Raw genomic sequence first — 17,368 nt, 5'->3', positions numbered from 1 at the left:
TATATAAAAAAATGGAGTTACACTTACCGGTAACGTCCTTTCCAGTAGTCTTTCAGGACAGCCACAACTTTGAGAGATAGGCTCCTCCTCTTCCTTAGGAAACACTGCCCAGCCTTTAAAATCTCTCCTCCCCCTGCTAGACCTCAGTTTTTATACGAGCACTCCGGTCCGCTGGGGAGACACAAGAACATGTTAGTAATCCATAGTTAACACATCAATATCATACTATGTTCCTGGATTAGAAACCCCTTCTTCCTACTTTTCGGGAGGGTAACTAGGGCTGTCCTGAAAGACTACTGGAAAGGACGTTACCGGTAAGTGTAACTCCATTTTTCCCTATCCGTCTTTCAGGACAGCCACAACTTGAGAGGATAATCGAGTACTTACAATTTAGGGTGGGACCACGGCTTGCAAGACTTTTCTCCCAAAGGCTTGTTCACCTGCTGACACCAAGTCTACTCTGTAATGCTTGATGAAAGTGGCGTAGCTGGACCAAGTTGCGGCTTTGCATATTTGATCTGGCGTCGCTCCAGCCCTTTCAGCCTGAGAAGTAGCCACCGCTCGGGTAGAGTGCGCCTTTATTCCTGTAGGGACTTCCCTACCAGTCAAGGAGTAAGCCTGCCCAATAACTAGTCTAAGCCACCTAGCAATTGTGCGCCGAGACGCTTTCTGTCCCTTTCTGGTCCCAGAAAACAAAACGAACAAAGAGTCTGACTTCCTAAAAGCTCGAGTCAGCTCCAAGTACTGTAGGATACATCTCCTAACATCTAGTGTACTAAACTTAAATTCCCTTTCACCAGAGGGATTGGAACAAAATGAAGGTAACACAACCTCCTGGCTTCTATGGAACTTGGAAGCCACTTTCGGAAGGAAGGCCGGATCGGTTTTAAAAACAACTCGATCCGGAAAAATTACACAAAAAGGAGGACGAATGGACAGGGCTTCCAATTCACTGACCCTCCTGGCAGTAGTCACTGCAACTAAAAAGACTGTTTTAAATGTTAGATCCTTTAACGAACACTTGTCTAAGGGTTCAAAGGGCAACCCTGTTAGCACCTGTAAAACTAGTGATAGATCCCACTTGGGGAAGGGAGGTCCCTGGGTAGGTTTCTGTCTGGACAAAGCCCTAAAGAACCTGATGACCCAAGGATTGGATGCTAGAGGGCTCTCTAGAAACACACTGAGGGCTGAGACCTGGCCTTTAAGGGTACTCACTGACAAGCCTTTATCCGCTCCGCACTGGAGAAACTCCAGAACGGACTTGTGGCTTTGTGTTGGAAAGGAAAATTCCTGGCACCAAGTATTAAAACGAAGCCAAACTTTTCTATAAATAGAACGTGTCTCCTTCTTCCTACTGTTAAGAAGGGTGGCAGTCAGTTTGTCCGAAAAACCTCTGGACCTCAGCAAGGACTCCTCAGTAACCACGCCGCAAGGTTCCACCTGTGTACCTGAGGGCATAGAACTGGACCCTGCGAGAGGAGATCCTCTCGAAGAGGAAGAAAAAGAGGGGGTTCTGTGGTCAGTTGCTTGAGAACCGAAAACCAAGCCCTCTTGGGCCAGTGGGGTGCCACAAGGATAAGTGAGGTGTTCTCCAGCTGAAATTTTCTCAGGACCAGTGGTAGAAGAGCTGGGGGTGGGAAGGCGTAACAAATCCCGAATCGCCAGCTCTGGGATAGGGCATCTATCCCTCTTGCTCCCTCTCCCCTGCCCCGAGAGAAAAACCAATGTGTTTTTGCGTTCTCCCTGGATGCGAAGAGATCTATCTCCGGAGACCCCCATCTCTTGACCAAAAGATGGAAGACCTCCTGATTGAGGGACCACTCGTCTTCCCTCAGTTGACTTCGACTGAGGAAATCCGCTGTACTGTTTTCTATCCCCCTTAGAAAAACTGCTGATAAGGACAGGGTGTTTGTTTCGGCCCAGCGAAAGATTCTTGTTGTTATGGCCGACAGGGCTACACACCTGGTGCCACCCTGCTTGTTTACATAGGCCACGGCCGACGCATTGTCTGACCTCACCTGGACGTGGTGTCCTCGAAGTCTCTCCTGAAAGAAGATGAGAGCTAAACCGATCGCCCTCAGCTCCTTCCAGTTGGAGGAATGTTTCAGCTCTGCCACTTCCCAAACACCCTGTGCTGGAAGTACCCCCAGGTGAGCCCCCCAACCTCTGCCGCTGGCGTCTGTGGTGACAATCAGTGGAGACCGGATATGCCATAGACGACCCTGCGACAGATTGGTGATCTTTCTCCACCACCAGAGGGATCTCTTTACCTGACTTGGGACCTGTACCAGGACGTCTAGGTGTTCTGAGCTGTGGTCCCAGATTCTGAGTACAAAGGCCTGCAGGGCCCGAAAGTGAATCTCTGCCCACTGGACTGCCGGTAGAGTGGAAGTTAACAGTCCTAGTGTTGACATCAGGAATCTGATTGAAACCTGATGGCTGCCCTGGAGGGCAGATACTGACTTTTCTAACTTTAGAGCCTTCTCTAATGGAAGGAAGACCCTTAGCAGGGTGGAGTCCAGGGTGTACCCTAAATAAGGAATGCGCTGCGATGGTATTAGACTGGATTTTTCCAGGTTTAACAGTCAACCTAGGTCCATAAGGGTCTTTTTGGTTAGTTCCAGGTCCCTGGAGACTTGTTCCGGAGAGGCTGCAAAAAGAAGCAGGTCGTCCAGGTACGCTATTATACCCACTCCCTGAAGACGCAGAAAAGCTATTGGTTCCGCCAGGACCTTTGTGAACACGCGGGGTGAGGAGGATAGACCGAATGGCAAGGCCTGGAACTGTAGGTGCACCACCGAAGTTCCCAAGTCTATCGCTAGCCGTAGAAACTCCTGAGACCCCTCTGCAATGGGTACGTGCAGGTACGCGTCCCTGAGGTCCAGGGAGACCATAAAGCAATTCTGTGGTAGGAGGGCCCTTACCGTGAAAATTGACTCCATACGGAATCTTTTGTATGTTACTGACTTGTTCAGCGGTTTCAGGTTTAAGATTAACCTGTACTTGCCAGAGGGTTTCTTTACCACGAAAACGTGGGAGTAAAACCCTCTTTTCTCCTCTCCTTTTGGGACTCTGCAAACAACATTTTGGACCTCCAGATCCCTCAAGGCCCCCACTAGAGCTTCTGCTTTTTCCTTGGCTCTGGGAAGCTGAGTGACCAGGTACCTCTGTGGCGGAAGGCATGAGAACTCTAGGGAATACCCCCTTCTCACTATCGCCAATACGTACCTGTTTGGGGAAAAAGACTCCCATTGTGGGAGGAAGGCCCCCAACCTTCCCCCCACTCTGATCTGGGAGTCATTGTTTTTTGGGGGGCTGGTCAGGTGGGCGAAAAATCGCTCCTCTTCCCCTACCCCTAGGTGTCCAGATCCTTTTTTGAGTCTCTGGTTTCGGGACCCCTGTTTGTCTCTGGGGACGAAACCCTCTCCCTTTTTGTGGAGTTTTACGTTTAAACGGAAAAGATTTTTTCTTATCCGCCGTGCGGTCTAAGACTGACTCCAGGTCAGGACCAAATAGGAGATCTCCTGTAAAGGGAATCCCACATAACTTAGACTTGGACGCAATGTCTCCTGACCAAGTCTTGAGCCAGAGAGCTCTTCTGGCAGAATTAGCCAGGGCTGCTGACCTGGCTGACATGCGGACGGATTCTGCTGAGGCATCCGCAATGTAGGCTACCCCTTTTAAAATTGTGGGGAAGGAAGCCAAAATAGTGTCCTTGTCCGTATCTGCCTCAATATGTTTCTGGATCTTTGAGAGCCAGTGTTCTAAATTACGGGCCACTACTGTAACTGCTAATTCTGGTTTTAAATTGCCAATTATGGACTCCCATGCTTTCTTCAACAACGAGTCCATTCTCTTATCCATAGCATCCGTCAGGTTGCCCATATCCTCAAATGCTAAATCAGTCTTTTTAGAGACTTGTGAAAAGGCCGCATCTAACTTAGGGTTCTTATTCCAAATGGACGTGGAATCTTCCGCAAAGGGAAATCTTCTCTTAAGGGATTGAGAAAAGAAAGGCTTTCTTTCAGGGTCCTGCCACTCCTTCTTAACAGTATCAACCAGAAGTTCGTGCACTGGGAAGACCCTGCCCTTGTGTTCCCCTAGACCTTTGTACATCTGGTCATGGAGACTAAGAGGTTTAATATCCGTGTGAATGCCTAGGGTCGTGTAAATGGCACCTAGCAGTTCCTCAACCTCATCAAGAGATAGCTTGTATCTGGAAGACTTCTTGGACTCACTGTCCTGGTCTTCTTCACCTGACTCTGCCTGCGAGTCGGAAGCAACATTCTCCATTAAGGAGTGCTGCCCCTGAGAAGGGCCTGCAAAATCAACTGCTTCCGCTGAAGGATCAGGAGAGGCAGGTGCAGGACCCTGAACATCAGGGTGGGCTGTAACCTGTGTGGGTACCAGGGGGGGTTGCACCCTTTCAAACAAGGTTTTGAAAGAGGAAAAGGTAGAGGCTAGTTCCTTAACTGAAGCAGCTAGACTATCCTCCTGTTCTGCATCCCTTTCCCTAACTAGAGAGTTTATGCAGTCTCTGCACAAAACTTTTGCCCAAGAATCAGGAAGGGAGTCCCTACAGGAAGCACATTTCTTCTTAGAACTATGTGTCCTTCCTGTTTTTTCTTGGCTCTTTTCTAGGCTCTTCTGAAAAATAGAAGACATAAGGACCCACATTTAAAAAAGCAAAGATACAAAAAGTTTTTTTTTTTTTTTTTTTTAAAAAACAACAACATGGTTACAACCCTCTGGGAAGCACTAGACAGACACTACTGCTAGGTGCCCTTGCTGCCTATCCCTCCTCTCCCCCAACCACCAAGGGAAAGTAGAGGAAGGAAAAAAGACACAGTCTAAAGTTTTGGGAAACCCTCCCCAGGAACCCTTACCTTGGACTGGCTGGAGGTAGCGTCCCTAATCGGGTCCCGTTCCGGAGAGGTCACCGACATAGTGGGGTGGTTGCGCTGTGTCTAACTCGTCCCAACGAGTATCCGACACCTCCAGCAGGACGCGTGGGTCTCTTATCAGCGCCGCGACCCGGAACCGGAAGTCGCGGGTCACAGGGAATCCTTTCCGAGGCGCACCGGAAGTGACGTCGCCCGCCACTCGGCCCGCACTTTTTGAAAGAAAAAAACAATGTGCGGCCTGTAATCAGGGTGCCCGGAGCCGAGTTCCCCCGCCGCGGTCCTGTGGACACGATAGGGACCCCCCCACAAACCGTCTGTCGCGCTCGACCTGGTTGGGGTGCGTTTTTTGGCGGTAAGTTTTTCGCCCAATCTCCTTTAGGAAGCCCTTGCCTCCCACATAGGAAAAATAATGGCCACAGTCCCCTGACTGCCCTGCCTGGTTCCTTAGCAGTGTCTCCCCACCGGAGGAAACACTAAGAACTGAGGTCTAGCAGGGGGAGGAGAGATTTTAAAGGCTGGGCAGTGTTTCCTAAGGAAGAGGAGGAGCCTATCTCTCAAGTTGTGGCTGTCCTGAAAGACGGATAGGGAAAATAAAGATTTCTATCATGGAGATCTATTTATGTATATCTGAAAAACAATTGTAAGACAATACGTTTCCTTCAAACACCTTCAATGTAGTCCAAAGTGAAGCTCACCTCTCCTGTCAGCAGGTAGATAATTTCTAAAGCGTGGTTCAGGATCTTCTCAGATATCTGTTCCTTGGTGTGGCCCATTGTCATAGCCGAGGATGCCAAAGTGTCCAACATGGTAACAACTAAAAGCTGCCAAAACAAGAGTATGTATACATGTTAGAGATCCCTGAAGGGCAGATGAGAGTGTACATAGATAGGGTGACACTCATAACAGGCTTTCAGTCTGATTGGTTTGATGAGAAATCTTGGTACTCATGCAGTAAAAGGATCACTCCATTTCAGAAGGGTGTTCTTCTGCCTGCGACTCCACACAGTAATGCGAGGCTTACTCCCTGGTGTGGAGTGTCGTGCTCGTCCCCTCCCTTGGAATACAGGAGAGTCAGGACGCTCTCTACGTTGCAGATAGAGAAAAGAGCTGTGTGTTAGTGGGTGTCCTGACTCTCCTGTAGTCTAAGGGAGGGGGCGAGCACGACACTCCACACCAGCGAGAAAGCATTACATTACTGTGTGGAGTTACAGACAGAAGAACAGGGAGTGAGGATTTCTCAGAAGAAATAAGGACATTTAAAAGCAAAATGGAAGGATGAGGTAAGTGAAGGAGGACTGCACTAAGGTAAAGGAAGCTATTTAGGGGGGGGGGGGGGGGGATTACCTTTACAACCCCTTTGAGGTGCTTTGGAAGTAAAGCTCACATTACATACGGTAACACATTGCTCGGACATAAATTCTGATGGGCACCCTAAAGCACCAAGGCAACACAGTCCTGACACATCACAATGAATGCATGGTAATGTACTCCTGTGCGTTGTGCTGCACTGCATGGGAAACAAAATGCTGCACATACTTTTTCCCATAATGGTGCAATGGCTGCCCATTTGATTAAAATGAACCCTAATGCAATGCCCCAGGATGGCAATGTCCGAATGAGCCCTACAAAAGATGACTTTTAACAAGAGTGTCTTTCACATGGTAGAGTATGTAAAGTGTAAATAGTAAACTAAATAAAAACCAGGGCTGTGGAGTCGGTAGATAAATGTTCCGACTCCGACTCCTCAGTTTTATGTACTTCCGACTCCGACTTCTCGACTCCGACTCCTCTGTATTAATATGCAAATGTATTTTATACATTCCTTGAGGGAAAGAAACGCAACCTACCACAGGACTACTGGCTGGGAAGCCAACAGTCTACTGTATTGCACAGTTTAAGCAAAAGACAAAGACAAAGGAAGGAGCATTTATTCTAAAACATGATTTTCCTAGGAGAATCCCATAGTCATGTTTAAAGTTTAAGCTAACAATCGGAGTTTACAAGTTTTTATAGCCTTAGCTAAATGACAGCAGTTTTCCCAATGGTTTACAGCTTCAGTCTTGAACTATTGGCCCTCCATTCCCTTCACTTATACAAGTGTCTCACTCTCTAGTCCTGCAAAAAACATATTTATTTAATCCCTTATCAGTGAGAGGCTAGGTTACACATGGATGCTGTGTTCCCTGTAAAAGCAGAACACAACACTATGGAAAGTATAAGTATTGCAGCTCCTAATTGTGCGTTGCGTGCCATATAGTGAAGCACATGAAAAGCATGCTTCTTCACGGTCACTTAACGTGTTTGTTTTGCGGTTACGTGAGGCACTGCATGCATTGGTCTTTATTCTTACAGTAGAGAAGTCATTAATTATAACTTTTTGTGAATTGGGACATTTAAACTTGCTTTTTTTTTTTTTATTCCAATCTAAATTTAGTAGGAGTCGGAGTCCGTGCATTGTTTGCCGACTCCGACTCCAGGTACCCAAAATTTCCCCCGACTCCGACTCCACAGCCCTGATAAAAACTATCAGGTATACTCCTGCACTGCCACTAGATGTGTAGAAAAACAAAAAACAAACACCCTTTGGGCTTATTGAGCTGCAGCGAACACCTGCAGTGTGTCCCCACATTATAGCGGAGTTCCACACAAAAATGCAACTTCCGCTTTTCAGAACCGTCCCCCCCTCTCCGGTGTCACATTTAGGGGGGGGGGGGGGGAGAAATACCTGTGTAATACAGGTATTTGCTCCCACTTCTGGGCATAGATCACCTCAGTTGTAGCAAAGATTGGGATAATGGCGCTGCAAAATGGGTCACCCTTAGGGGTGTTCCGAGTTTCTGTGTGTTCACAGGTGTTGGGTAATCTGTTAACAGGAAAGATCCAATCCGATGGACCTCCTTAATAGGAAGCACGATCCTTCAGATACCCTATTTGATGATGGCAATAGTAAAACTTTGTCAGAGAGGATTAGTGTGGGAGTGTCCTATTGTAGGATCTATTATTCAGATGCCTAATGGTCTAAGTTATCCAATAGACAGCTGATTAAAATATATTGTCACTTAAAGATATAAATGTTTCTAGTTGCCAGAAACAAAATAAAACAAAACGAAGCTGGAATAAATATACACCTTCTATGAGGTAAAAACACCGATCTCAGGGGGCAGGTAATAATCGCAGGTGAATGGTGAGAAGTGCTTTTTAAAAAAACAATTCTAATGAGCTAGAATGTGTATATATATATGTATATATTAGATGTCCTCTGTGTTGTGGCGAGGTGACAAAGGGGCACTAGCCGCCCTGTATAGTGAATATATAAAATGTGTTCTTATTTTAGGTGTCTACTACCATTAGAAATAATAATATTATATTGCAACATTTAGTAGCAAGGAAAAAAGGGTATCAATACAAATAGTGCAACAAAGTATTGCGAGGAATTGAGAGTTAGTGCAAGTCCTCACAAAAAAATCCAATGTGTAAAAATTAATAAGTAGAAATATATGAATGATAAAAAAATTCATATATATATACAATTATTCTTTGCAACTTCAGTGAAAAAAATAGGAAAAAGTGAAGGATTACTCCAAAGGCTTAAAGGCCAACACAATTATTAAACAAAATAAGACAGTCTTAGGTTAACGTTTCTTCAATCGGGTTAACCCTCAATTAGCTGGTGACTTGAAGTGCCATTAACGTGCTTTGAAATAATAGTGACAGCAGTGCTTCCCCACATGGGTCCCCACTCACCAGATGTCGTCACCCCCCAGGGGGCAAAAAGCGGGTGGTGGTGGTACCTCGATACCTGCAAGATGATGGTTTCCTGCGATCAGTCCTCGAGTGTCTCCTTATTCCAGGGATCACGGGGTGCTTGAAATGGTTTTTCAGATGCTCACGTGGGATCATTCATTAAGTAAAAAATAAAAAGAAGAAACGCATAGTGTAATACGTTTTGATAGTGTTAGGATATACCCAACAAAGTAATTTATTTAAAAAAAGGGAAAACAATTGTTGATCAGTTGGAATAAAATGTCCAAGTGGATCCCTGCGCAAAGGGAGTTCCAACGAGCAATATATTTAAAAACAAGCACAGAATAAAAAAATTGAATAATTAAAAGAAAAAGAAAAAACAAAGAGCCACAAGTTGCCCTAGCACTCTGCTCTCCGCTGTTAGTAGTTACTTCACTGCTGGGATAGCCAATTTGAAATCCTCCCTTGGCGCCCGTGTGTACTAGAGCAGTGATCAGCTGAGGCAGATAGCGTGCTGACAGGCAGTGTGTGAGCGAGTGTATGAGCGTCTGTCTAGGTCACCTGACGCGTTTCGTCATGTGACGTTCTCAAAGGCGATGACAGACTTCATACGTTGAAGGTTCATATAGCTGCTTCAGATGTGTCCCACCCCCAGATTGTGGGAGGATTAATTTTGATTGGTGTTATCAATCAAGGGAAATAGCATGCCTGGATGTAATTTAACCCCTTGGCCATCTAATATTGGGGACGGGATATACATATGCTGCGGCCGTGAAATACAAGTGAAACAAAAGTTCATTTATGCATTAATCTCTATCCGATAGTATTGCTGTATAATTTTGTCTCAGGAACAAAAAAGGAAGTAAGCATATTATATCTAAAAATAGGTCAATGTCAAGACTTAGACGTATCCCCAAATTCTAGTCTTATGTGAAATGTATATGCTATTAGCTGTTGTTCGAAGGGTGAATAAACCTTATACCAGTAAGTTTGGAGTTAGATCTCATAGAACGATACTCCTGGCTAAATTTTAAATAGGTGTTAATTTACAAAGGAAATATTTATGAAAATATAAGTGAATATAATTAATTCCCAGGACAATCCGATATATGTGAGGTCAAAGGATTCCAAATAGTAAAACCTGTATGTAAATGAATTATAAGAATATATTGGTAGAAGACCCTATTATAATTGGTCAAAGGAGAAATGTTGTGCCATTATACTATCTGGGAAAGGATATATGTTAATTAGTATATGATGTTTAAATGGGTTGTATATCTTCAATTTTTATGCCCATATGCGTTTACTATAAAAAGGTCCAAAGAAAATATATTTCAGGACCAATTAGCATGTGCACGAAGCTGTTGTACTAACTAGGAGAGGGTATCTCGTTATGACTAAAGAATGCCAAAAATGGGTTTCCAGGTACAGTATCCGTCTACAAACGCATAAAACCCCAATGTGGCATTTTTATTATTAACCCTCAAAGAAGAAAGTAGTATTAATGTGCTGGGTGAATGATAATTATATAAAATTCAAATTCAAGAACGTCCTATAACAACTCTTGAGAAGGGTGCCTCTGAGGTCCCTCATAGCCAGGGCCCCAGATAAACATCCACTATGGTGTATTAGTTTAATTTTTAAACATAGGTTTAGTATATTAACCGTACTGGTCTGAAAAAGAGGCGAATCTATATTTTTTATTTTTTAGGGGAGTAGTATGTAGACTGCAGTAGTCAAGTCCAAGGTTCCCATGGGTATTGAGGTCTAGGAGACCTATCCAAAAAGCAGTCTATAAATATAATGTACCATTGTGCTGTCTGGGAGAGGATATCACATTGCAGCTCAAACGGCTAAGAAAAAATAATAATGTTTTTTCTCTTTTTGTATGCGATATCAGTCTCTAGAACTCTGGGCTATATATGTAGAGCCCTATGTGACCCCAAGGATGATAGGAGTTACTAGTGGGTGTGGAATCCGGTATTGTTCCAAAAAATTAGATGGCCAAGGGGTTAAATTACATCCAGGCATGCTATTTCCCTTGATTGATAACACCAATCAAAATTAATCCTCCCACAATCTGGGGGCGGGACACATCTGAAGCAGCTATATGAACCTTCAACGTATGAAGTCTGTCATCGCCTTTGAGAACGTCACATGACGAAACGCGTCAGGTGACCTAGACAGACGCTCATACACTCGCTCACACACTGCCTGTCAGCACGCTATCTGCCTCAGCTGATCACTGCTCTAGTACACACGGGCGCCAAGGGAGGATTTCAAATTGGCTATCCCAGCAGTGAAGTAACTACTAACAGCGGAGAGCAGAGTGCTAGGGCAACTTGTGGCTCTTTGTTTTTTCTTTTTCTTTTAATTATTCAATTTTTTTATTCTGTGCTTGTTTTTAAATATATTGCTCGTTGGAACTCCCTTTGCGCAGGGATCCACTTGGACATTTTATTCCAACTGATCAACAATTGTTTTCCCTTTTTTTAAATAAATTACTTTGTTGGGTATATCCTAACACTATCAAAACGTATTACACTATGCGTTTCTTCTTTTTATTTTTTACTTAATGAATGATCCCACGTGAGCATCTGAAAAACCATTTCAAGCACCCCGTGATCCCTGGAATAAGGAGACACTCGAGGACTGATCGCAGGAAACCATCATCTTGCAGGTATCGAGGTACCACCACCACCCGCTTTTTGCCCCCTGGGGGGTGACGACATCTGGTGAGTGGGGACCCATGTGGGGAAGCACTGCTGTCACTATTATTTCAAAGCACGTTAATGGCACTTCAAGTCACCAGCTAATTGAGGGTTAACCCGATTGAAGAAACGTTAACCTAAGACTGTCTTATTTTGTTTAATAATTGTGTTGGCCTTTAAGCCTTTGGAGTAATCCTTCACTTTTTCCTATTTTTTTCACTGAAGTTGCAAAGAATAATTGTATATATATGAATTTTTTTATCATTCATATATTTCTACTTATTAATTTTTACACATTGGATTTTTTTGTGAGGACTTGCACTAACTCTCAATTCCTCGCAATACTTTGTTGCACTATTTGTATTGATACCCTTTTTTCCTTGCTACTAAATGTTGCAATATAATATTATTATTTCTAATGGTAGTAGACACCTAAAATAAGAACACATTTTATATATTCACTATACAGGGCGGCTAGTGCCCCTTTGTCACCTCGCCACAACACAGAGGACATCTAATATATACATATATATATATATATACACACATTCTAGCTCATTAGAATTGTTTTTTTAAAAAGCACTTCTCACCATTCACCTGCGATTATTACCTGCCCCCTGAGATCGGTGTTTTTACCTCATAGAAGGTGTATATTTATTCCAGCTTCGTTTTATTTTGTTTCTGGCAACTAGAAACATTTATATCTTTAAGTGACAATATATTTTAATCAGCTGTCTATTGGATAACTTAGACCATTAGGCATCTGAATAATAGATCCTACAATAGGACACTCCCACACTAATCCTCTCTGACAAAGTTTTACTATTGCCATCATCAAATAGGGTATCTGAAGGATCGTGCTTCCTATTAAGGAGGTCCATCGGATTGGATCTTTCCTGTTAACAGATTACCCAACACCTGTGAACACACAGAAACTCGGAAAACCTAAGGGTGACCCATTTTGCAGCGCCATTATCCCAATCTTTGCTACATCTTTTTTGATCTCATCACTGAGGTTTTTTAGGGAGGCAGCAGCATCTAATTTACATCCTAAGCGCGGATCCCTTCCTATTTTTCATAGATCACCTCAGTGATTGAGGTAACCTACGAAACTTCCTGCACCTACACTGTCCCAGAAGACGGAAGGGACCAGTGAGGACGCGCATGCGCAGTAGGGAACCAGCAAGTGAAGCCGCAGGACTTCACTTCCCGATTCCATCACCGAGACTGATCGGCTTCAGCTGTCGACATCGCACAGATGTCTTTCAAATCCCCCCTGAACTCTCCTTGAAAGGCGGGTTTGAAATCGTGTGAGTTCAGCTGAACCTGGGCTAAAACCTGGAAGCTGATTGGTTTCTATTGCAGAACTGCACCAGATTTTGCACTCCCCAGTTGTAGTAAATCCCCCCCCCCATCCTCTATTTGGCCTGCTGACCATTATCAGACTGAAAGAAAATCCCACATTTTGTCTTGGGGACACTAGTTCTGGTAACAACCAGGGATTATCTAATTTTGGAGAGATTTCTTCTCACTTCCTGTTTTGGATATGGGACAGGAAGTGATGGAAAATCCCCCCCAATGGGACGCAGAAAACACCTAACAGGGGTTATAACCCTTAACCCTATCCAAAATGAAAACAACGGGTTCTATGTTGGAAGTGTCTATAAACGCAAAACATTTATTTTAATTTTGGACGAAGTGGAGAAGGATTAGAACCCGCTGCTATACCGCCTGAAAAACTCCTGCCCAGCCTTCTCAATGTGAAAGCCCGAGGGGGCGATGCGCTGGCGGGAGAGAAAAAAATCTCCTGCAAGCAGCATCTTTGGAGCGGTGTGTATACCACTCCTTCCCATTTAAAACAATGGGAAACCGCGGTAATGCAATATAGCAGGCAATATTGGAGATTCCTACAGGCTTTTATAAAGCCTTTCTGAGGTGAGAGGCTTGGGGAAACAGAGCACTTGGAGCACACATGCACCTTGGGAACCATTGTGGATTCAAGCACCCTGTTTGTCCCTTCTGGACACTGGATGAATCGTTTTTCTTGCACGGATTTTTTGAGTGTGGATTGTGCACAGAGACTCACTTTTTATGTATGTTTTGTTTTTGCATTCTTAACATACTGCACTTTATTTATTGTGGTCAGCAGATCATTATTGTCACTTGATGGTTCACACATTTTAAATGTAATGTTTTTTAAGGTATTGTCCTTTAACCACTTAAAGACCGCCTCCTGCACATTTACATCGGCAGAATGGCACGGCTGGGCACAAGCACATACAGGTACGTCCTCTGTAAGTGCCCAGCCGCAGGTCGCGGACGTGCGCCCCGGTCCGAAGCTTCGTGACCACGGGACTCGATCGCCGCAGGAGTCCCGTGATCGGTCCCCGGAGCTGAAGAACGGGGAGAGCTGTGTGTAAACACAGCTTCCCCGTTCTTCACTGTGGCGCCGTGATCGATCGTGTGTTCCCTTTTTTAGGGAAACACAATCGATGACGTCACACCTACAGCCACACCCCCCTACAGTTAAAAACAGACATGAGGTCACACATAACCCCTTCAGCGCCCCCTTGTGGTTAACTCCCAAACTGCAAATGTCATTTTCATAGTAAACAATGCATTTATAATGCATTTTTTGCTGTGAAAATGACAATGGTCCCAAAAATGTGCCAAAATTGTCCGAATCGTCCGCCATAATGTCGCAGTCATGAAAAAAAAAAAAAAAAAAAAAAGGGGAAATCGCTGATCGCCGCCATTAGTAGTAAAAAAAATAAAAAATTTATAAAAATGCAATAAAACTATCCCCTATTTTGTAAATGCTATAAATTTTGCGCAAATCAACCGATAAACGCTTATTGCGATTTTTTTTACCAAAAATAGGTAGAAGAATACGTATCGGCCTAAAAACTGAGGATTTTTTTTTTTTATATATATTTTTGGGGGATATTTATTATAGCAAAAAATATTGCATTTTTTTCAAAATTGTTGCTCTCTTTTTGTTTATAGCGCAAAAAATAAAAACTGCAGAGGTGATCAAATACCACCAAAAGAAAGCTCCATTTGTGGGAAAAAAAGAACGCCAATTTTGTTTGGGAGCCAGGTCACACGACCACGCAATTGTCAGTTAAAGCGACGCAGTGCTGAATCGCAAAAACTGGCTGGGTCCTTTAGCTGCCTAAAGGTCCGGGTCTTAAGTGGTTAATATATTAATCTTGTGTGTGTTTTTAGTTTAGATCCTACTAGTGATTTATTATTTGCTATTTTGCACTATGAGTTGGCGGTACTCATTCATCATACTAATTATCATTATTACCTACCCCCCTCATCATGCCGTGGATCGCTGGTGGGTGACATTGGGAGTGAAACATCCTTTCTGCTCCTTGTGGCTCGTTATCTTCAGTTCTTGGATTTTAGTTGGAGCCTAATTTTATATTGTATATTTTTTATACTCTGCTTTTTAGCAGTGTTCTAGTAGCGAGCGCCATTACCCCTTTTATATCATTATCCGTGTGTGAACACTATTTAGTTGTGGCTGCTGCTAAGCATATTTGATGTCGTTTTTTGTTCTTAGGCCCTTTATTATTTCTCTGGTTAGTGTGGTTTTGCGCATTAGGTCCTGTAGAGGCGCATTGCAGGCGGTATTAACCCTTTATGGGCCGCTAGCGGCCGAATCCCGCGGCAATTCCGACGGTATAGCGCCGCTATTTTTAGCGGCGCTATACTGCCACCTCGCCTCCCGCCCCAGTGTGAAAGGGGCCTAAGGGAGAATCACCCTGTACAGTAAAACCTTAGATTGTGAGCATAATTCGATCCGGAAACATGCTTGTAATCCAAAGCACTTGTATATCAAAGCAAAATTTACCATAAGAAATAATGGAAACGCAAAGGATTCGTTCCACAACCATTTATTCATAAGTGCTTCAGTTTATAGTCCATATAAAAAGATTATAGCAATGTGACCAGGTTGTGTAACCATAAAATATCCATCCACAAATAGAAGCCTCCACAAGGGGATTAGAAGCAAAATCCAGCAGGAGCTACAGAGTATAAAAGAGAAGAGAGGCGCCTCCAAGTGTAGTAATATGGTTACATTTATTGAAGGTACAACATTTAGCAACTCACATGGTTGATGATTAAAAGAGGCACATCGAAGTATGGAGGCATCCGGGGTAAAGAGATCCACATAGATCGTCCTCTGCACCGCCAGCTCTCACCCTTATCAGTCTGCAGTCGTGACCGGGAAGACTACCCTGCAGTAGAGCGATCTGAAAGCGAGGCGTGAACCGTTTGTGGAAGGGACGACATCAATGGTGGTGCGGGGGATGGTGGACAGCTTTACCCCAGATGCCTGCATACTTAGACGTGCCTCTTAATCATCAACCATGCTCAGGGCCGTCTTTAATATGGTTTGGGCCCTGGGCAAACATTTTTTTTGGGCCCCCCTCCAGCTTATTTTGGGCCTGGCTGGTTCACATGTATGTTTTGGCGGTCCTCATTTGTGCAGGTACAGCAGCCCATTGATTTGAATGGGCTGCCATGCCTTTGTTTCCTGCAGAAAAAAGGTGCATTCAGCATTTTAAAAATACAGTTGCCTTGAAATCCATTTTTTTGCTTTTGCACCATGCTACTTACCTGCAGTTCTTGCACACACAAACGCACTGTGTTTTTAAAAGCGTGACCTAAACGTCTAAAAATGCAGCAAGTTTGACATTGCGGGAACTGCAGATAAGTCACAGCAGACAGCAGAATGGACAGACAGTGCTGTATTTCAGTGCTTGATGGGCATAGGCGTGCCGTGTGCGCAGCCTAATACATGAGGCATGCGCTTTTCTTTGCAGGAAACGCAGGCATGGCGGCCAATTCAAATGAATGGGCTGCTATGCCTGCGCAAATGTGGGCCGCCAAAACACATACATGTGAACCAGCCAGGCCCAAAATAAGCCCATCAAGCAGTTAAATACAGACAGTAATGCCATGTGCTCTGAGGCCTTACTCAGCCTGGACTGAAGGTCTGGTCTGTGATTTAAAGAGTTCCTCTATTTTACACATGGCATGGCATGGGGTCCCATGGTGCTAAAGCAGAATGGACAGACGGTGCTGTGACCCCATGCCATGCCATGTGTAAAATAGAGGAACTTTTTAAAACACTGACCAGACCTGCAGTGAATCATCAAATATTATAAAGACTTTGGGCACACTCTACAGAAAACTTCTATTTACAATATAGATTAGCAAACAGTGACATACCTTGAGGAGCAGGACATGAAGAAGTCAGCCTCGGGAAGAGCAAACTGGGGATGTTATAAAATCACATTCTAATTCACTTTTATATACAAGCAGCACCCAGTGGCAGGAAGGGAGAAGTGCACGTCTAAAGGGAAGCCAGGGGTGCTGTACATTTTAAAACACTGGGAAGGGAAGCAGTACTGTCACTGGCTGCGTGCCGCTGATGATTTTCAGCCTGATTTGTGGGCAGCACAGGGGCTTAACGGGCGGCAGGGCCGCCATCAGGAATTATGGGGCCACTTACACAGCTTCAAGCATGGTCCTCCTGGAGCAGAGAAACGGGATGGGGGGGTGCTGCCGCCTGAAATTGAGAAGCAGGGGGGGGGGCTGCCGCGAATTTAGAAGCGGGGGGGCCCTTTACAAAAAAAGAAATAAAGAAAAAAGAAATAAACAAAAATATATATATAAAAAAAAGGGGTGTAGCCATCCTCTGGGCCCTTTAATAAAAAGAAAAAAAGAAATAAAAAATATATATAAAAAATATATTTTAAAAAGGGGGTTGCAATCTGGGGCCCTGGGGACCTCTGGGCCCTTTAATAATTGTTTTTTAATAAAAATAAATTACAAAAAAAAGGGGGTTGACATCCGGGACCTCTGGGCCCTTCAATAAAAAAAAAATATATAAACATTTATAAAAAAAATAAAGGGTGTTTGCCACATGGGGCCCTGGGGACCTCTGAGCCCTTTAATAAATATATATATATATATATATATATAGAAAAA

At 44.0% G+C, this 17,368-nt stretch overlaps 1 protein-coding gene across 3 annotated transcripts in view; it reads right to left on the bottom strand.

Annotated features, from left to right (window-relative positions):
- The window catches only part of LOC120913460 (zinc finger protein 808-like), a 31,906-nt gene that overhangs the window by 11,686 nt on the left and 2,852 nt on the right, over positions 1-17,368 (bottom strand). For all 3 annotated transcript variants that reach the window (XM_040323397.1, XM_040323395.1, XM_040323396.1), the window contains exon 2: positions 5,600-5,725. In XM_040323397.1, the coding sequence (XP_040179331.1) occupies positions 5,600-5,710 (111 nt within the window). In that variant the 5' untranslated portion in view covers positions 5,711-5,725. The remainder of the gene's footprint in view (positions 1-5,599; positions 5,726-17,368) is intronic.

The sequence above is a fragment of the Rana temporaria genome, chromosome 9 (genome assembly GCF_905171775.1).
Source record: "Rana temporaria chromosome 9, aRanTem1.1, whole genome shotgun sequence".
NCBI lineage: Eukaryota > Metazoa > Chordata > Amphibia > Anura > Ranidae > Rana > Rana temporaria.
This window is presented reverse-complemented; position numbering and strand designations above follow the sequence as displayed.